The sequence below is a fragment of the Dipodomys ordii genome, unplaced genomic scaffold (assembly GCF_000151885.1).
Source record: "Dipodomys ordii isolate 6190 unplaced genomic scaffold, Dord_2.0 Scaffold18, whole genome shotgun sequence".
In the NCBI taxonomy this organism is placed as follows: domain Eukaryota; kingdom Metazoa; phylum Chordata; class Mammalia; order Rodentia; family Heteromyidae; genus Dipodomys; species Dipodomys ordii.
The window spans coordinates 7,987,091-8,007,764 of NW_012267234.1; the positions used below are offsets into that span (position 1 = coordinate 7,987,091).

Consider the following 20,674-nt stretch of genomic DNA (forward strand, 5'->3'; position numbering starts at 1 on the left):
AGGAATCGAACCCAGGGCCTCATACATGCAAGCACTCTGCCACTGAGCTATCTTCCCAGCCCTCACTGGACATTTTTTTTGGGGGGGGCAGTCGTGGGCCTGAACTCTGGGCCTGGGCGCTGTCCCTCAGCTCTTCAGCTCAAGGCTAGTGCTGTACCACTTGAGCCACAATGCCACTTCTGGCTTTTTTTTTTCTGCTTATGTGGTGCTGAGGAATCGAACCCAGGGCCTCATGCATGCAAGGCAAACGCTCTACCACTGAGCCACCTTCCCAGCCCCTCACTGGACATTTTTGCTCAAGGATGGTACTCTACTACTTAGGTCATGCCTCCAGTTCCAGTTTTTACTAGTTAATTGGAGATAAGACTCATGAATTTGTTTGCCCAGGCTGGCTTCGAACAGCAACCCTCAGGTTTCAGTCTTCTGAGTAGCTAGGATTGTAGGCAACAGCCTATAAAGATAGATGGCCAATCCTAGTCAAATAGGAATTCCAATTCCAAAGCCCTGGTCCCAATTTGATTGTCCAAAACCCAGATTCCAACCTGGTCCAAGTGATGGGCACTGGTGGCTCAAGCCTACAATCTAAGCTACCCAAGAGATTGAGATCTGAGAATTGTAATTAGAAGCCAGCCTAGGCAGACAGAACTTCTTCGCCACTCTTTAATTAGTCAGCAAAAGCCTAATCTTGGAGGCAGAGCACAGATGGTAGAGCACTAGCTGTAAATAAAAATGCCAAACGAGAAGGGGAGGATCTGAGGTGCTATGCATGTGGCTTAGTGGCAGAGTGCTTGCCTAGTATGCTTGAAACCCTGGGTTTGATTCCTCAGTACCACATAAACAGAAAAAGCCAGAAGTGGTAGCCCTGTGGCTCAAGTGGTAGAGTGCTAGCCTTGAGCAAAAGAAGCTTAAAGACAGTGAATTCAAGCCCCAAGACTGGAGGAAGAGGAGGAGGAGGAAGGAGAAGAAGATGACCCTAAAATCAAGACCCAATACCAACACGAAGGAGGGGGAGGAGCAGGAAAGAAGAATCTGAGTTCAAGACTCAATACCAGCATGTGTGGGTATGGGTGTGTCTGCGTGAGAGAGAGAAAGGAAACTTTCTACCCAGCTTCCCAGTTTCTAGGAAAATAAGGTAGCCAAAATGTACTTATTGGAAGATGAGCAAAGGTTTTCTTAAATCAGAGAGAATAGAAAGGGAGATTGGAGTCCCTGACATGCAATAGGTAAGAGCATAATGACTAGACAAGGTATTTATGCTTTTTAATCTGGGGGACACAGTCCGAACTTTTCCTAGGTTGGTAGTCACATCATATGTTATTGTAGCAAGCAGAGAGATAATGGGATTAGGGTGGTTTTGTAATATAAGGATTTTGTAACAAATGAACCAGCCTCTTCTTACCTTGAACATTCCTTTCTGGCTAAATAATTACCTTATAGTCTCATCTGAAGTTACTCACGTAGGCAAGATGGGATTGCAGTTCACTTAGCCTCCAAAGGAAAAGTTGTGATGGACACTTGCAATGTAACTTTTGTTGCAATAAAGAATTGTTTAGGCCAGGTGCTGGTGGCTCATGCTTCTAATCCTAGCTATTCAGGAGGCTGAGATCTGAGGATTGTGATTGGAAGCCAGTCCAGGCAGGAAAGGCCATGAGACTCTTATCTCCAATGAACTACTCAGAAAAAAAAAAAAAAAGAGCTGAAAGTAGCGTTGTGGCTCTTCAGTAGCCTTGAGCAAAAGCAGCTCAGGGACAGCACCCAGGCCTTGCATTCAAGTCCCGTAACCATCACACCAAAAAATATTATTTAATAATCAAAATCTTTTAATTTATTTTTTGTGTGAGCTCTGGGACTTGAACTCAGGGCTTGAGCGCTGTCCCTAAGTTCTCATACTCAAGGCTAGTATTCTACTACTTGAGCCACAGCTCTGCTTCTGACTTTTTAGTTGTTAACTGGAGATGAATCTCATAGACTTTCCTGCCTGAGCTGGCTTTGGACTGCAATCCTCAGATCTCAGCCTCCTGAGTAGTTAGAGTTACAGGTATGAGCCAACCCCCAGGTAGTTTGGCTTTTTGAGACTAGAGCAGGAAAAATTTGTTGAGCACCTTGGTTGTGAGTCTGAGAAACAAGGAGATGTTGAACAAGCCATCTATCGGCAGGGAGATTGGGTCGATGACAGGGTCATTTTGAAAAGGGCAACCTTCACCTTCTAACTGTAAGGTCTGCCTCCCTACCTCTTGGCTAAGTTTCCACCCAGTATCTGTTACCTAGGTAACTGGCACACTTGGAAGCAGTCATCTCTCCCTCCAGCTAGTTTACATCTCCATCCAGCTAGGTCACGTCTGGTCACAAGCCTTAGGTGGGTCCTAGACCCAAGGTCACATTCAGACCCAGTATGACCACACCTTTCCCCCACCTGGCCACACCTCTTCCTGTCCCTGGCTTAGATTAGTCCTGGCTCAGGGATGGGCCACCCCTTTTTTTCCCCAGGCCATGCCCCTCTACCACACATGGTGGTTGGGAGGCAGCAGTTTGGTAAATAAACTTCTTTTCCTGCATGAACACGGGGTGTTCTCTTTATTGGCTACCTAATGAAACCTACCTACTTAATATACCCTACACTGGGGCTCAGTGGTAGAGCACTTGCCTTGCATGCATGAGGCCCTGGGTTCGATTCCTCAGTACCACATAAGCAAAAAGAAAAGAGCCGGAAGTGGCGCTGTGGCTCACGTGGTAGAGCGCTAGCCTTGAGCTGAAGAGCTGAGGGCCCCACAACTGGACCCAAAAAATATATACCTTACACTAACCATTGTCTACAGGGCCAATCAGGCCTTGCTACCATCCTCCAGTACTCTCGGTTCTGATACCAGAAAGTCATTGCAGCTATCTGCTTTTTTTTTTTTTAAACTGGTTCTAGGGCTTGAAGTCAGGGCCCCGGTACTTGAGCCTCTGTGCTCAAGACTAGTTAGTGCCCAACCACTTGAGCCACAGCACCACTTCTGGCTTTTTCTGAGTAGTTTCTTGGAAGATAAACTAGTGACTTCTCTGCCTGAGCTGGCTTTGAACCTCATCCTCAGATTTCAGCCTCCTGAGTAGCTAGGATTACAGGTGTGATCCATCAGTGCCTGGAAAGCTATCTACTTTCTATCTAACCTGGACCTAGCATGGGATGAGAAAAGGGTTCAAGCAAGTGAATTGCAATAGACTGGAAGGGGTCATTTCTAGGGTGAAAACACCAGTGATTTTTACTTCAGTGGAAGTTTTTACTGGAGTGTGAGATCCCTTCTCAGGACCAGCCCATGGGACAGAGCCACTGTCCCAAGGTGGAGATTTACCAAATTACATTTGACCCCTAGGGCTGGTTTATTAGCTGGTACAGATAAGTAAGTTAAGAATCTGTTGCTTTAGTATGAAATGAAGCCTTTTTTCCTGGTCTCTGGCGGCTCACATCTGTAATCCTAGCTACTCAGGAGGCTGAGATCTGAAGATGGAGGTTCAGAGTTAGCCTGAGCAGGAAAACCTGTGAGACTCTTCTTTACAATTAATTACCAGAAAACTGCAAATGGGGCTGTGGTAGAGCATTTTCCTTGAGCAAAGAAGCTCAGAGACAGCACCCAGGCTCTGAGTTCAAGACAAAGAGTAAAAGGGGGGGGGGAGAAAAGACATTAATGGAGCCATTTATTAAACCTTAGGTAGGTGCGAAAAAACCCAACAGCAATTGTGTGACATTCCTACTATGGTGGTTTCCCCTTTTGATTTCTCATCACACAAGGCTAACTGCTACCTGTCAATTCCTGACAGGGCTGCCTGTCCAGGGTCCTGTGGTCACCTGAGACTGCGCTGACAGGCTGACAAGATGCTTAGACTGGTCAGAGCCCAAGGCTGTCCAGCCTCTCCTGATCTCCCCCCCCCCCCCCCCCCAACCCCCGGCTCTAGACTTCTGCCTGTCTTCACTCTGCCAGAAGGATCTCTACTCACCCACATTTCTTCCATCACAGCATCAGTCTTCAGCTACCTTTTGTTGGTTCCAGGGTTGAGGGTGAGAAGTCATGGTTTAAGGTAATGGATAGTTAGACCTCAAGAGAGTAGAGGGATGGCTGGGAATGTGGCTTAGTAGTACAGTGCTTACCTAGCATGCATGAAGCCCTGGGTTCAATTTCTCAGTACCACATACACAGAAAAAGTCAGACATGGTGCTATGGCTCAAATGGTAGTCTTAGCCTCGAGCAAAAGAAGCTCTCCAGGCCCTGAGTTCAAGCCCCAGGACTGGCAAAAAGAAAAAAAAAAGATAAGAGGAACTGAGTACTCCGTGCCTTTAATCCTACTCAAGAGGCTGAGATCTGATGATCCCAGTTCAAAGGCAGCCTCACAGGAAAATTCAATTAACCACCAAAAAGCCAGAAGTGGAGATGTGGCTCAAACAGCAGAGTGATAGCCTTGAGCAAAAAAGATCAGTAATCATGCACTGACTTCAAGCCCCAGGACTAGCATGCACGTGCGTGCGTGTGTGTGCTCTCTCTCTCTCTCTCTTTCTCTTTCTCTTTCTCTCTCTCTTTCTCACACACACACACACACACACACCCACACACACACAAACACAGAGGGGGCACCTTATTCACTTGTTTTCATTACAGGAACTCACAATGGGCAGTTGAGCATACCGATTAACTTTATCATGGGTCAGTTGCTTACCAAGATGGAAGAAGCAGTAGGACAGAGATCCTTAGACCAGGCAAGGATGACCAGGGTATCGCTGGCCTCGAGGATCAAGCCCTTCATTCCCTCACAGTAGTGGCATATGTCTAGAATCCCAGAATGGGAGAGGCCAGGAGGAAAATTGCACTGTCAGGACAGCCTGGGTTACAGAGTGAGACTGTCTCAGGAAAAATAAACCTAAAACCCTCCATTCTCCAAACACACTGGTTTCGCTGTCCTAGAGTGTCATATAATGCTGGTATATACCTGCTGTCCTGTGACCATTTGGCCTCCTTCCTGGCATCTGGTGAGTTGTATCACCCCAGGTTTGCCTGGGGTGGGGGAGAAGAGGGCAAATACTGGTTTTGATGTCTGTCCTACTCCGCATGGAGAATTTATGAAAGGGCCGGAGTGCAGGGCTGCAGATGAAGCCACTTCCAACTCTATTCCCAAACGGTTTCATCTGGTTGGGTCACAGCCATGCTCCCTCCCCTAAATCGAATGGACAGACCCCTCACTTGGAAACGGAGCGGGCTGACTGGGCCTCGGGCCTTGGTGTCCTTGGGAGAGAGTTGGGAAGAACCCGGGAATGGCACACAATTCCCGGTCAGGTCTGCCCATCGAAGATCCAAGAATTTCCCTGGGTTTATGTCCCCTCTTGCTTTGGAGGGGGTGGCTCAGCGCAAGTGCTGACTCTGGAGTGTATGTTGTGCAGCGTGGACTGCGGGTACTTAAGGTACTGGGCTTGGTTGGGCTGAGTACACAGTCGCCAGTCGGGGAGCGTGCGCTGAGGCTGAGGGTGGCCGGGGTGAGCTGCAAGCCCGGGCCAACTCTCCCCTGACCCATCGATGTGCTCGGCGCGCAACACTTCCTAGAGAGCTGGCCCAGAGGTGGGCAAGGGCGGGGCGACGAGCTTGGGTGGGCGGGACGCGCCTGGCGGCAAGTCCTTATTGGCAGGTTGTTTGCGAGAGCTGGGTTCTAATTGGCCGAGAGGCTGTGGGCGGCGGGGTTAAGCACGTAGCTGCTGGCCTGGCCTAGGTACAAGCCCTGAGCTTTAAACGCGCGCGTCCGTGTTACAGCTGTGCACAGCGCCATGGACCACCTTGTCCGCCCCTGCCGCGCCGCCCTGCTTCCGAAAGGCCTCTTGTTCCTCCTCCTGCTGCTAATGCTGCTCTCGGACCCGGCGCTCCCGGCCCAGAGACATCCCCCTGTGGTGCTTGGTGAGGCGTGCATTTCATGATGGGTGGGTCCTGCAGGAAGAGGTGCCCGCGGAGGTGGTGGTGGGGGGGGGGAGGTCTTCCCAGTCTGCATCTGTGTTAAGCACCGACGGGGTGATGTCTTGGTCACCTTGGTTACCTTGATTTTGTCACCTGGATCCACTGGCTCACCTCCCGCCTTGCTGGGCTCGGGTGTGGTCAGTCTCCTGCCACCACCTGTGTCTCCAACCTCTTAAGCAAAGGGAGTAAATGGAGGGTTGCTGTCTGAACGTCTACTCTACCTTTCCGCCTTGGTTCCCAACCTTGTCTTTACATACCTTTTTTTTTTTTTAAGCTGGGAAGCCTGAGATGGTTCAGTTCCACTTTTGAGGGCTGGTGACCTCAGAATTGATTCTGAGCTGTCACCCTCAACGCCTCTATGTTTCCAGAAAGCATTACTGGAAGCTAGTTTTTTGGGAAGAGATTGCCACTTTAGCTGGACACCAAGCTTATTTTCCCTTACGCTCACCTTATCAGGGAAGTAGTATTGGGCCTGTGCACAAGAGGCCCAAAGCGAACAAGAATTGCTGAAGGCAGGGGAAATGATGGCACCTTTGGCTATACAAGTGTCTGGGAACATAGCTATACTTTTCACTCCTGCCAGACCTAGTTTAAGCTGGTTCTGTTGGGACTAGGTGATCTCTCCTGCCCACTCTCTCCTTGCTTCCAAACTGGGCAATTGAATAGGAGCCACATGTTTTCTTGTGGTGCTGGGACAGAATGTGGCTTCTGTCTAGGAAGCTTTCAGGTACTTCCTTTAGCCCATTGCTCCCATTTAGTTCTGGTGTGGCCAGCAAGAGGCTTAATTGAGTCACAGGTTCTACAGGTAATCTGCGGGAACATGACCTCTTCTTTCTGTTGGGACTGCAAAGTGGTCCCACGAGGCATAGTAAGGTTCCAGGACATGAAGTGACTCAGGGGAATTCTGGGCTCAGTTTACCTTAAGATTCACAAAAATTTGACCCTCCTTTCCCAAACTTCCAGGTAAGGGATAACAGTGATCCCAGAAATGAGGTCCGAGTCAGACTGGAATATGTGTGTGCCAGGCAAGACTTCCTAAAGTATTCTGGAACTAAAATCAGGAAAGAGTTCTAGGGAACCAGTCAAAGAAGGCTGGAATGGGGTGGGGAGTGGCTTGTGCAGGGCTTGTGACCTGAGTCATGTGCACACTTTATCTTGGGGGTCAAAGGAAGCTATGTGTGGGCTTAAAGAGTTCTTAGAATGCAGTATATGGAATTGGGAAGTTTTTGGTCTATGGTCACAAAGGTTTTGCCACATTTTTGCTTGGAGTGGTACTGACTGCTCTTCTTAGTTCATCTAGTTCTCAGTTATCCAAAGTTACAGCAGAGTGATCTGAAAAGCTGGAATTTTAATCTGCCCATCTTCTCAGGGAGTGAGGCTGATCATATTAACTCGGAGATCCCCTTGTGAGCAGTGGGTGAGCTCTGCCTAAGTGATTTTCTTCCTTCCTTCCTTCCTTCCTTCCTTCCTTCCTTCCTTTCTTTCTTTCTTTCTTTCTTTCTTTCTTTCTTTCTTTCTTTCTTTCTTTCTTTCTTTCTTTCTTTCTTTCTTGTAGGACTTGAATTCAGGGCCTGGGTACTGTCCCTGAGCTTCTTTCATTCAAGGCTAGCACTCTACCTCTTGAGCCACAGCACCACTTCTGGCTTTTTCTGTTTATATGGTACTGAGGAATCGAACCTAGGGCTTCATGAGCATGCTATAGGCAAGCACTTGACCACTAAGCCACATTTGCAACCCTGATTTTGAGGTTTGAAATCCTCTAGTTATGAGTCCTGAATTGGTAGAAAAGGCATCAGAGCCAGATAGATGGCCCTATGTAGGAGAAAAGGGACTTAGACAAGACACTCCTACCTCTCCCAGCCTCAGTTTCTTCATCTGTGAAGATGAGGAAAAGATGTTCTCCTCCCGGTGTTATTTGAGGTAAAAGGTACCCTGTGTATGGCTCTTGTGCCTAGTTCCAGATACAAAGGGCTTCAGGAAGTGGCCACTGCTATTTTTAGACACCACACAGCCTGACCAGGGCAAGGGGTATCTGCGCAAAGCAGCTATGGTAGCTTCCTCTTTCAGCCATTTCCCCTTTGCTGGAGACTGACCATGCATATGTCCATCCACATACATATCAAGAGGTTGTGGAGCGCCCTGTATCAGCACATAAGTCATCATGACAGGAGGTGAGAGCGGGTGCTATACCTGCTTCCCCTGGCACTGACAGGAGGGCAAGTTCTGGCTTGGCTTGGGTTCATAGGATTCATAATCAACATCCAATAGGACATCTGAGCCCTGTCTGTTCACTATTTAAGATCATGGATCCCAATAGGGCTGTGTTTTAGAAGTATCCAGAGGATGGCATGAAAGGGTAGGTGTGTCCTAAAGATCCAGGAGGGAAAGTAGTAATCTGTGGAAAGTTTTGAATGCTGGGCAATAGAGCACTGGAATGGCTTGGTGTCACAAGGGCCCCATAGCTCTATGTCTCTATATGGACTGAACAGGTTGGCTGAGATGGAATCAAGTCTTCTTTGTGGCCAGGTCACATGCACCTTTCTGTGCTGTGTCTGGAATGGTACGCTATTTCAAAGTAGCCATCTGTAATGTGGCTCAGTGGTAGAGCGCTTGCCTTGCATGCATGAGGCCCTGGGTTCCATTCCTCAGCACCACATAAGCAGAGAAAGCCAGAAGTGGCACTATGGCAAGTGGTAGAGCGCTAGCCTTGAGCTGAAGAGCTGAGGGACAGAGCCCAGGCCCAGAGTTCACACCCCATTACAGGCCAAAAAAAAAAAAAGAATCCCAGCTGTGAGACCCTGAAGGGATTGGGAGTTTAGGATGCCTTCTCCCTACCTACTCTCCGAATGCCAAGTTCTTTTTTGGAAAGGTCAATCAGTGCAGCCTTAAGGAGAACTCAGATTCCACCTAAACTGTGTGGGAGCCTAAGGGTAGACTTAGGTTTATGTAAATTGTAGGCTGTTTACTGTTTAGCTCTCCTTACTTCCTTGCACAAGACCGATAAAAAACCTTTGTTGATGGAACCTTGGGATCTGTTGCTGGCTGAAGGCTACTGGTCTCCTGGTACCTCAAACCTCAGTTCCACGGTCCAGTCTCCCTTACTGTGTTGCTCCTGGTTACAGGGGATTAAGGAGCAAGCAGCAGGTTTTAACATACACTCTTGAACTTTACTGTCCTGTAATAAGGCCTGGGGTCCTTTACAGGCCTTATCTAAGATGCAGCACCCAGATGATACGGTCCTCTTTCTCTTTGAATGTTTTCTCCCCAAACATATTGTATTTTGTCTGTGTGTATGCCAAACCTGGGGCTTGAACTTAGGGCCTAGGCACTCTGCCTGAGTTCTTTTGCACAAGGCTGTCACTCTACCACTTTGAGCCAGAACGCCACTTCCAGTTTTTGAGTGGTTAATTGGACAGAGGAGTCTCAAGGACTTTATTGCCCATGCTGCCTTCAACCTGTGATCCTCAGATCTCAGCCTCCTGAGTAGCTAGGATTATAGGTGTGAGCTACCCATGCCCAGCATAGAGCTCTTTTGACAAATAAGAAAACTGAAGGCTTGCGTGGGGCAGTGACTTTACCTGATCTCCCTTCCCTTGTGTGAATAGCCCAGAAGGAAGTTCCAATGAAGCTCTAGAGGATTTATTTATTAGGATATATTTATTTTGTGCTGGTCCTGGAGCTTGAACTCAGGGCCTAAGCACTGTCTCTGAGCTTCTTTAAGCTCAATGCTAACGTTCTACTGGAAGTGAAATCACAGCTCTACTTCTAGCTTTTTTGGTGCTTTTTTTTTTTTTAATGCCCAAGCTGGCTTTGAACCAGGATTCTCAGCTTTCCACCTCCTTAGTAGTTAGGATTACAGACGTGAGTCAGTACCACCCCACTAGAGGACTTATTATTTTTTTTCTGGGGTTGGTTTCCCCGACCAAAAACGTTAGGTCTTTACCAAGCTCCCCAGACTCTAAGCCCCAAGCTTCTTTCCCACCAATATGCACCCTGTGGCAGTTCTGCTTGAAGGTAGCAGAGTGTTAGCCTCTGATATTTTTGCCCCTGGCACTGTATTTTAACTAATATGGAGTGCAAGTGCAGAGGTCTGCCATCTTATCCAGAGCTATAGTCTTCTTCAGACTTCAGGGCTCTTGGGGGTCTCCAGCCTGCAAAGCACAGGGCTTACATATGTTCTTTGACCCCCTGCAGTGCCCGGTGATTTGGGCAATCAGCTGGAAGCAAAGCTGGACAAGCCAAAGGTCGTGCACTACCTTTGCTCCAAGAAGACGGACAGTTATTTCACACTCTGGCTGAACCTTGAGCTGCTGTTGCCCGTCATCATTGACTGCTGGATTGACAATATCAGGTGAGGCCTAGGGCACACAGACAAGGTACTAGTGGGACCCTGAGAGGCCTCCAGATCCCATTTCCTTCTTATCCAGCCTCTAGAAAACTGGAGGTCAGTGACCTCTCTCTGTCCCCAGGCTCTAGTCTGTTCTGGTCTAGACTGATCTAATCTGATCAGCTATTTCTGCACTGTTTCTGGCAGAACTTTCTTTTTTTTTTTTTTTTGGGTCCAGTGGTGGGCCTGAACTCTGACCTGGGCGCTGTCCCGCAGCTCTTCAGCTCAAGGCTAGTGCTCAACTTCTTGAGCCACAGCGCCATTTCCGGCTCTCTTTTTTTCTTCTGCTTATGTGGTGCTGAGGAATGGAACCCAGGGCCTCATGCATGCAAGGCAAGCGCTCTACCACTGAGCCACCTTCCCAGTCCCTGGCAGAACTTTCTTTCTCTTCCTTCTGCTTGTGTCTCTAGCTTCTCTGGTTCAATCAGCCCTCAGGCCTTATATATGGTGGTTTTTATGGTTGTTATTTTTGTTTCTGTTTTGTTTTATGCCAGTCCTGGGGTTTGAATTTAGGGCCTGGGCACTGTCTTTGAGCTTTTGTGTTCAAAGCTAGTGCTTACCATTTGAGCTACAGCTCTATTTCTGGCTTTTTGGTAGTTGGAGTTGAGAGTCTTATGGATTTCACTGACCTGGCTGGCTTTGAACTGTGATTTTCAGAGCTCAGCCTCATGAGTAGCTAGGATTACAGGTGTGAGCCATCAGTACCTGGTCTGTTTTTGTTGTTGTATTGTTTGAGAAAGGATCTTGATTTTGTGTGTGTGTGTTTATTTTTTTTGCCAGTCCTGGGGCTTGAACTTGGCCTAGGCACTGTCCCTGAACTTCTTTTGCTCAAAGTTAACACTTTACCACTTGAGCCATAGTACCACTTCTGGCTTTTTCTGTTTATGTGGTACTGAGGAATCAAACCCAGGGCATCATGCATGCTAGGCAAGCACTCTATCACTAAGCCACATTCCCAGCCCAGAGACTATGCGAGTCTTTTTTTTTTTTTTTTTTCAGTCATGGAGCTTGAACTCTAGGCCTGGGTGCTGTCCCTGAGGTCTTCAGCTTGAGGCCAGTGTTCTACCACTTGAGTTACACCGCCACTTCTAAAATAGGATCTTTTTTGGGGGGGGAGGGCACCCGGTCATGGAGCATGAACTCTGGGCCTGGGCACTGTCCCTCAGCTCTTCAGCTCAAGACTAGTGCTGTACCACTTGAGCCACAGCACCACTTCTGGCTTTTTTCTTTTTGCTTATGTGCTGAGGAATCGAACCCAGGGGGCCTCATGCATGCCAGGCAAGGACTCTACCACTGAGCTACCTTCCCAGCCCCTGTACATCACTTTTATAATAACAATAAAATTTAGAAAACGTGTACAAAGGGGCTGTGTTGCGATCTGCCCACGAGCACCATAACCCGCAATGACCTGGAGCAAGTCAGTAACTGTGGAACTGGTTTTGGGGCAGCAGAGGGTCTGTTGCCCCTTACCAGCAACAGACACCCCAAAGTCCCGTTAACAGCGTCCTTATTGATTTTGGCACAGGGAAGTACTTGCAGAAAGTAAGGTAGCATTCTCCTTTGGAGTTACAGACACTAGCAGGTGAAACAATGATAGGATAAATAACTTTCTTATCTTAGTAAGGCAAGTTGCATACAAGTACAGTATGCATAGCCTTTATGTAACTTCAAGGTCCAAGAAAGTTTGAGTCTGGATTAATTCACATTTAGGGTAGAATCTTGGGGTTCTGTAATGCTAGGAGTGATTGATTTTTCTCAGGCCACTCCCAGCTTTCTAAGAGTCGGGGAATGGCACTCCTCCAATTCTCTTTATTAGACCTCATCGCCTTGGCATTCATATACTCCCACAGGGTTGCTCTAAGTCAGGTTATTAGTACAATGTATCTTTTTTTTTTTTTTTTGTCAGTCCTGAGGCCTAAACTCAGCCTGGGCACTGTCCCTCAGCTCTTCAGCTCAAGGCAAGCGCTCTACCACTTGAACCACAGCTCCACTTCCGGCCTTTTCTGCTTATGTTGTGCTAAGGAACAGAACCCAGGGCCTCATGCATGCAGAGCAAGCACTCTACCACTGAGCCACCTGCCCTGCCTCATGGCACTCTTATTTCCAATTAATCACAGAAAAAGCTGAAGTGGCCTTGTAGCTGAATGGTAGAATACTAGCCTTGAGCAAAAGAGCTCAGGGACAGTGCCTAGGTGCTGAATTCAAGCCCCAGGACTGGCAAAAAAGAAAAAAGACTATAATAGAGTTTAAAATGTCCTGTCAGGGCTGGGAATATGGCTTAGTGGTAGATTGCTTGCCTAGCATGCATGAAGCCCTGGGTTTGACTCCACAGTACCACATAAACAGAAAAAGCCAGAAGTGGTGCTGTGGTAGAGTCCTAGCCCTGAGCTAAAGAAGCTCAGGGACAGTGCCCAAGCCCTGAGTTCAAGCCCCAGGACTGGCAAAAAAAAAAGTCTTGTCATCGAATGACTTTGTAGCCATCAAACCCTAATATGAAATACATTATTCACTTGTTTGTGATGCTAGTATAAGCAACCTAATACATAATAATTAATGTTGCTGTTTTATGTGTTTACTACATACATAACTATTATATGCATAACTTTTTAGTTATTTTGGAATATACTCTTACTTATAAAAAACAAATGAAAGTCTAGTTGGATATGATAACAGATGCCTATAATCCCAGGATTAAGTTCAAGGCCAGTTTGTTCTACATAGCCAGACCCTTATCTCAAAACAAACCGGTCAACCGGGCACTGGTGGCTCACGCCTGTAATCCTAGCTACTCAGGAGGCTGAGTTCTGAGGATTGTGGTTCAAAGCTAGCCCGGGCAAGAAAGTCCATGAGACTCTTATCTCCAATAAACCACCAGAAAACCGGAAGTGCACTGTAGCTCAAGTAGTAGAGCGCTAGCCTTGAGCTGAGAGCTGAGGGACAGCGTTTAGGCTCAGAGTTCAAGCCCCACGACTGACAAAAAAAAAAGTCATGTACCTGTGGCTCATACCTAGCAACTCAGATCAAAGGCAGCCCAGGTAGATAAATCTAAGCCAACTGAGAATATGAAGGCCTGAATTCAAGCCCCAGAAGTGGAAAGTTAAAAAAAAAAGATTGCTGCCGGAAGTGGTGCTCTGGCTCAAGTGGTAGAGCACTTGCCTTGAGCTGAAGAGCTGAGGGACAGCGCCCAGGCCCAGAGTTCAGGCCCCACGACTCACAAAAAGAAAAGTAAATAAATAAAATAATAAAAAAAGAGATTGCTGTAAAATTACATTACATACATTACATTACATACCAGTAGCAACCTTATATATATATCTCATGATTTTTTTAAATTAATTTTTCTTTTCAGTCAGACTCTTACTTTGTAATCTAGATTGACCTCAAACTCACAGTCCTCCTGTCTTACACTCCTAAGTAATAGGAATACAGGTATATGTTACTCTATTAACTTTGAAATGAATGGCCTCCAGCCTCTACCTCCCAAGTGGCTAGGATAACAGGTTTATGCCACCACATCTGGCAAACATCTCATGTTTACTTAAGTCTCTTGACTGTATCAAGAAGCCATAATTGGTGTTAGGATACCGTGATGATGTTTACATCATTCACTGAATTATGCATTTCTCAGAATGTTTTTTGTCCTCAACTAACACATGATTTCTTTGTTTTTTTTTGTTTTTTTTGGGGGGGGTCTGGTCATGGGGCCTGAACTCTGGGCCTGGGCACTGTCCCTCAGCTCTTCAGCTCAAGGCTAGCGCTCTACCACTTGAGCCACAGCGCCACGTCTGGCTTTTTTCTTTTTGCTTATGTGGTGCTGAGGAATTGAACCCAGGGCCTCAGGCATGCAAGGCAAGCGCTCTACCACTGAGCCACCTTCCCAGCCCCCACTTGACTTCTTTCATTTGGTCTTACGAACTTCCTTCCTCTTGGAAGAGATGCTGTTTTTAAACCTGCTTCACAAAAGCCTGGGGATATAGCTCACGGGTAGGACACTTGCCTAGTATGCTTAAGGCCCCAGGTCTGATCCTGAGCACTGCAATGGAACAAACTTGCTTTATGGATAAAGAAATCTGGAAGCTTGAAGAAGTTACAAAATTGGGCTGGGAAGTTGGCTCAGTGGTAGAGTGCTTGCCTGGCATGCATGAGGCCCTGGGTTCGATTCCTCAGCACCACATAAACAGAAAAAACCGGAAGTGGCGCTGTAGCTCAAGTGGTAAAGCGCTAGCCTTGAGCTGAAGAGCTGAGGGACAGCGCTCAGGCCCAGAGTTCAGCCCCCATGACTGGATCAAAAAAAAAAAAAGAAGTTACAAAATTGCCTATGCTCACTCAGCTAGTAACTGAATCAGAATTCATGCCCAGAATTGTGTGACTCTGAGCTAAAGTATCCTTCCCACACTGAGTTCTCTGAGAGGCAAGGCTATATCTAGGTTTTATCTTTAGTAACAGCAGAACCAAGAACAGCCAGAACCCTGTGTATGGTTGAGCTAACTGGAGCTTCACAAATTAAGTTCTTGCCAACGACCTTTTTCTGGTTCTCCAGGCACCCTGACTTTTTTTTTTTTTTTTTTGTCAGTCACAGGGCTTGAACTCTGGGACTGGGTGCTGTCCCTGAGCTCTTCAGCTCAAGGTTATAGTGCTCTACCATTTGAGCCACAGTGCTATGTCTGGTTTTTAGCTGGTTATTTAGAAATAAGAGTCTCACTGACTTTCCTGCCTAGGCTGTCTTTGAACCTTGATTCTCAGATCTCAGCCTCCTAATTAGCTAGAATTACAGGCATGAGCCACAGTGTGGCCAGCTAACCTGACCATTCTTGTTGTTTCTATTGTCTGCTTTGTTGACTCTTTCTTCCTTGGTGGATCACTGGGGTTATTTCTGTGCTGCTGATCTGCATTTCTATTTTTATAATAAGAGACATGACCCCAGATACTGGCAATTGGCAGTATAATCTGATTCTGAGAGGAATCTTTCTGATTTGTTGTTCCTCTGATCTCTTTGGATTTCTTCTAGCACAGACTACTTTTGCTTTCCAAAACAACTTTCTATGCTACCCAGGGTGGCCATGTACATACTGAAGAAAGTGGGCCCCCAGGACTTAATATTTGGGAGTTGCTAACTTTCTGTGATTTTTTTTTTCTGGTTCTAAGGCTTGAACTCAGGACCTGGGTACTGTCCCTGAGTCTCTTTGTATTCAAGGTTAGTACTCTACCACTTGAGCCACAGCACTACTTCTGGCTTTTTTGAGTAGTTTATTGGAGATGAGCCTCATAGGGATTTTTCTGCCTGGACTGGCTTTAAACTGCAATCCTCAGATCTCAACCTCCTGAGTATCTAGGATTATAGGAGTGAGTCACCGGCTTCTGACTCTGTGATTGATCTTTTTTTTTTTTTGGATCCGGTCATGGGGCCTGAACTCTGGGCCTGGGTGCTGTCCCTCAGCTCTTCAGCTCAAGGCTAACACTCTACCACTGAGCCACCTTCCCAGCCATCTGTGATTGATCTTTTTATTTTTATTTTTTTTATCAGTTGTGGGGCCTGAACTCCAGGCCTGGGCTCTGTCACTCAGCTCTTAAGCTCAAGGCTAGCACTCTACCACTTGAGCCACAGCACCACTTCCGGCTTTTTCTGCTTATGTGGTGCTGAGGAATTGAACTCTGTGATAGATCTTTAAAGAAACACAAGATCCAGGATCACCAGGAACTTCAGGGCTTTGGGGAGTCTATTTCTCCCCCTCCCTCTCTCTTTGGTCAGGTGAGGCCAGAGCAAATTTCCTAGACTAGCACCAGGCTTTTCCTTTTTTTTTGTCGGTCGTGGGGCTTGAACTCTGGGCCTGGGCGCTGTCCCTCAGCTCTTCAGCTCAAGGCGAGCGCTCTACCACTTGAGCTACAGCGCCACTTCCGGTTTTCTGGTGGTTTATTGGAGATAGGAGTCTCACGGTCTCTCCTGCCCGAGCTGGCTTTGAACCTCGATTCTCAGATCTCAGCCTCCTGAGTAGCTAGGATTACAGGCGTGAGCCACCAGCGCCCGGCTAACACCAGGCTTTTCTACACGCCCCCATCTCCATTTTTCCAAGCCCTGCAGTCCCCCTGACTAAGGAGGTGTGAAACAGCTGTGTATATACTCAGTCCTGAGATCCAAATCCTTGTTGTCTGCTTCTGTTTTATACCATTGCTACAGAAAGGAGGAGCTAGTATATGTAGTGTTAAAAGCTGCTTAATCTATGGTAATTTGTTCCACAGCAACAGAAAAATTTTACCTGAGGGCTCTTGGGATCCTAAGAAGCTAGCAGTTCATATGGCATATGTCACTGCTCTTAGGAATTTGCTGGGCAAATGATTGTTACAGTTGGCTGGCAGTTGATAGGATACCAAGCAGGCCGTGTGTCATGGTTCATTTCCATCACGGATTGTTGGGCTGCAGGAAGGATAGCTACGCTGGGTCCAATGCCCAGAGCAGATGGGTCCTAGCTACATCCATCTGAGTTTGCACAGGGTCCTTCTCCTCTTTTCCCTACCTGCTCTCTGCCCACTTATCCACAAAGTAGCCACTATCTCCTTTGTTCTCTGAGGCATTGAAGTGGATGGCCGCAGTCCTTGGAGACGGAGCAATGGGAAACTACAAGGGTAGACTGCTTCTTGGAGTCAAGTATGAAGTTTATAACAGAGCCAGGACTGAGACTTTTTTTTTTCCTTCCCAGCCCTGGGGCTTGAACTCAGGGCCTGAGCACTGTCCCTGACCTTCGTTTCCTCAAGACTAACACTCTACCCACTTCTGGCTTTTTCTCTATATGTTCTACTGAGGAACTGAACCCAGGGCTTCATGCATGCTAGGCAAGCACTCTACCACTAAGCCACATTCCCAGCCCTGAAACTTCTTTTTTTGTTGTTGTTGTTGGTTTTGGGGCCTGAACTCTGTGCCTGGGCGTTGTCCCTCAGCTCTTCAGCTCCAGGCTAGCCTCTACCACTTGAGCCACAGTGTCACTTCTGGCTTTATCTGCTTATGTGGTGTTGAGGAATCAAACCCAGGGCCTCATGCATGTAAGGCAAGCACTCTACCTCTGAGCCAACTTTCCAGCACCTGAAACTTCTTTTTAACCAGCCTAAGACCTTCCTACCGGGGCAGATGACACCCAAGAGAAGGGAGTTTTGTTTTGGCAGGAGTCCTATGGACAGTCTTTAGAGTAAGTAAGCTTTGGTGAGGTCCTCATTTAGATAGAGTTCCTCTCATTTGTGTTTTTACATGTTTTTCTTTTGGGATACTGGGGATTTGAACTCAGGGCCTTATGCTTACTAGGCAAGTTCTCTACCACTTGGGCTATAGCTTCAGTGCTTATTGTTACCTTTTCCGCTCCTTATATTGTGGATGAGAGGATGTGATTATGACCCAGGTCACAGGACAGTGTTGGGATGTACCAACCTCAGTGTCATGTCTGGGTCACTGCCTCAATCTCCTCCTGACAGACTGGCCTATAACCGAACATCTCGGGCCACTCAGTTCCCTGATGGTGTGGATGTGCGTGTCCCTGGCTTTGGGAAGACCTTCTCATTGGAGTTCCTGGACCCCAGCAAAAGCAGTGTGGGTATGTATGTGGCTTTTGTTTAGGGCCTCCAGGGGATAGAGGGGGCTTTTGCTGAATTCCTAGAGGAGTGCTGTCTCTGATCAGCATGGTCACAGATCCCTGTCACCTTCCAGAGATGAATGTCACACTGTCTGTGGCAGGTGTGGTGAAAGGGTAGGGGTGGTGGCTGGCATTGGCAATACCTTGGCTAATCCTATACCTTTCTGTCTTTAGGTTCCTATTTCCACACCATGGTGGAGAGCCTTGTAGGCTGGGGTTACACACAGGGCGAAGATGTCCGAGGGGCCCCCTATGACTGGCGCCGAGCCCCAAGTAAGAAGTCACCCTTATTCCTTCCTTGAGGTTGAGGAAGGGGGGACAAAGCAGTCTTAGCCACCATAGGTCTTGGTCTCTCTCCTAGCCCTGGGTGGCCTCTGGGATCTAGCTCTGTGATCACAGACACCAACTCTGGTTAGTCTAGTCCTGTCCTACCTGATTCTTCTCAGAACCTCTGGGCCTCTAAGTCCTTGGGGAAGAGGGCCATAAGACTGGGGGAGGGGGGGAAGAAACCTCTTGGGCATTCTTTGTGGAGGCTGAGAAGGGACCAGATGTCTCCCACTTAGGTTTTAGTACTCTCCCTAACTCCTAGTCTTGGGTCTTGCCTGAAGATTGGTTAGTGGTTGACTCCTGACCCCTGCTTGGCTCTGGCCTGCAGATGAAAACGGGCCCTACTTCCTGGCCCTCCGAGAGATGATCGAGGAGATGTACCAGCTGTATGGGGGCCCCGTGGTGCTGGTTGCCCACAGCATGGGCAACATGTACACGCTCTACTTTCTGCAGCGGCAACCCCAGGCCTGGAAGGACAAGTACATCCGTGCCTTTGTGTCACTGGGTGCACCCTGGGGGGGTGTGGCCAAGACCCTGCGAGTCCTGGCCTCAGGTAAGACCTACATGGACGAGTGGACTTTTGTTCCCAAAGCCAATCAATCTCCCTCCCTCTCTCTCTTCATCTGTCTCTCTCTCTCTTTCTTCCACTGTGCTAATACTTCATGTTTCTTTCCCTGGACACCCTCTTTTTCCAGAGTGACATTCTTTTTCAAATGCTTATTTTTTTTTCCTTCAAAAAAGATTAACACTGGGAGGGGAAGGTGGCTCAATGGTAGAGCGCTTGCCTTCCATGCATGAGGTCCTGGGTTTGATTCCTCAGTACCACATAAGCAGAGAAAGCCAGAAGTGGTGCTGTGGCTCAAGTGGTAGAGTGGTAGCCTTGAGCTGAAGAGCTGAGGGACAGTGCCCAGGCCCAGAGTTCAGACCCCAAGACTGACAAAAAAAAAAAAAAGAAAAGATTAACATTACTCCTAACACTCCTAATTTCACCTCTCTAGTTGATAACACTTGGCAATCTGTATAAGCTTCTGAGACCTCATCATGGAATGGCAGGCACAATGTACTTTGCTTGTGTATACATACACACATCGAAGACTGGACAACAATTTCCTGCTCATGAGTTACACTTACCTGTGTGAGCAGAAGGAAGTCTCTCTGGGCAATGCAAGGAGGAAACAGGTGCAGATCTGTCTGAGCTTGCTCTCTTGGCAGTTGGGAAAGTTACCTTCTTGGTCCCTGTCCAATTCACTTGCCCTTTCATGACTGTCAGAACCTGCCATGTGCAGCCGGGAGGTGGGGCTTCCTGCTGCGGAAGCTTTCTCTCTTATGCCACTTTGGGGGCCTTGAGACAGGGTCATGCTGAGAAACTCATGAACTTTCTGCAATCACTGGTACTGCCTGATCTGCTCTGTTAACTGATCATTATTGATTGGGTCAGATCCACACTCTGTCCTAGAAGTGACCCTGATTTGACTGGACAGTGAGTTCCTGGCTCAGACATTCACTTATCCTGAGCCTCAACCTAGACAATTTATTCTGCCCACCTTGGAACTCAAAAAGATGGGTACCAGGCTGGGAATGTGGCTTAGTGGTAGAATGTTTGCCTAGCATGCATGAAGCCCTAGGTTCAGTTCCTTAGCTCCATATGAAAAGGCCAGAAGTGGTACTATGGCTCAAGTGGTAGAGTGCAAGCCTTGAGCAAAAGAAGCTTAGGGACAGTGCCCAGGCCATGAGTTCAAGCCCCAGGATTGGCAAAATAAAAAAAGATGGGTACCCCCTGAATTTGTACAGGGAGTCATGATAAGAGTGAAGCCCTGGCTGAGTGCCAGTGGCTCACGCCTGTAATCCTAGCTACTCAGAAGGCTGAGATCTACAATTTGAAGCCAGCCCAGGCAGGAAAGTTTGTGAGACTCTTCTTACCAATTAACCACCAAAAAATCTGAAGGTAGAGCCGTGGCTCAAGTGGTAGAGTGTTAGCTTTGTGCAGCAAAGTTCTGGGACAGTGTCCAGGCCCCAGGCCTCTCAAAAAGAAAGAAAAAGTGAAGACTGGTCTTCTACAACTTTTCCTTATGAGACCTCATAGAGCTCATATTCTGGGAAACTTGTCAGTCCTAGCCATCCAGGAGTGGGGGTGAGATAATGAGGAGATGGAAATGTACAGACTTGGGGCTGGGAAGTTGGCTCAGTGGTAGAGTGCTTGCCTTGCATGCATGAGGCCCTGGGTTCAATTTCCCAGCACCACATAAGAAAAAAGGAAAAAAGCCGGAAGTGGCACTGTGGTTCAAGTGGTAGAGTGCTAGCCTTGAGCTGAAGAGCTGAGGGACAGTGCCCAGGTCCAGAGTTCAGGCCCCACTACCAACCCCCCCCCCAAAAAA

General features: G+C 47.7%; 1 protein-coding gene across 1 annotated transcript in view; it reads left to right on the forward strand.

The window, feature by feature from the left end:
• Window positions 1-5,741: 5,741 nt before the first annotated feature.
• The window catches only part of Pla2g15 (phospholipase A2, group XV), an 18,146-nt gene continuing 3,213 nt past the window's right edge, over window positions 5,742-20,674 (forward strand). The window contains exons 1-5 of the mRNA XM_013012603.1: window positions 5,742-5,912; window positions 10,164-10,320; window positions 17,815-17,933; window positions 18,147-18,245; window positions 18,628-18,852. Of these exons, the coding sequence (XP_012868057.1) occupies window positions 5,786-5,912; window positions 10,164-10,320; window positions 17,815-17,933; window positions 18,147-18,245; window positions 18,628-18,852 (727 nt within the window). The 5' untranslated portion in view covers window positions 5,742-5,785. The remainder of the gene's footprint in view (window positions 5,913-10,163; window positions 10,321-17,814; window positions 17,934-18,146; window positions 18,246-18,627; window positions 18,853-20,674) is intronic.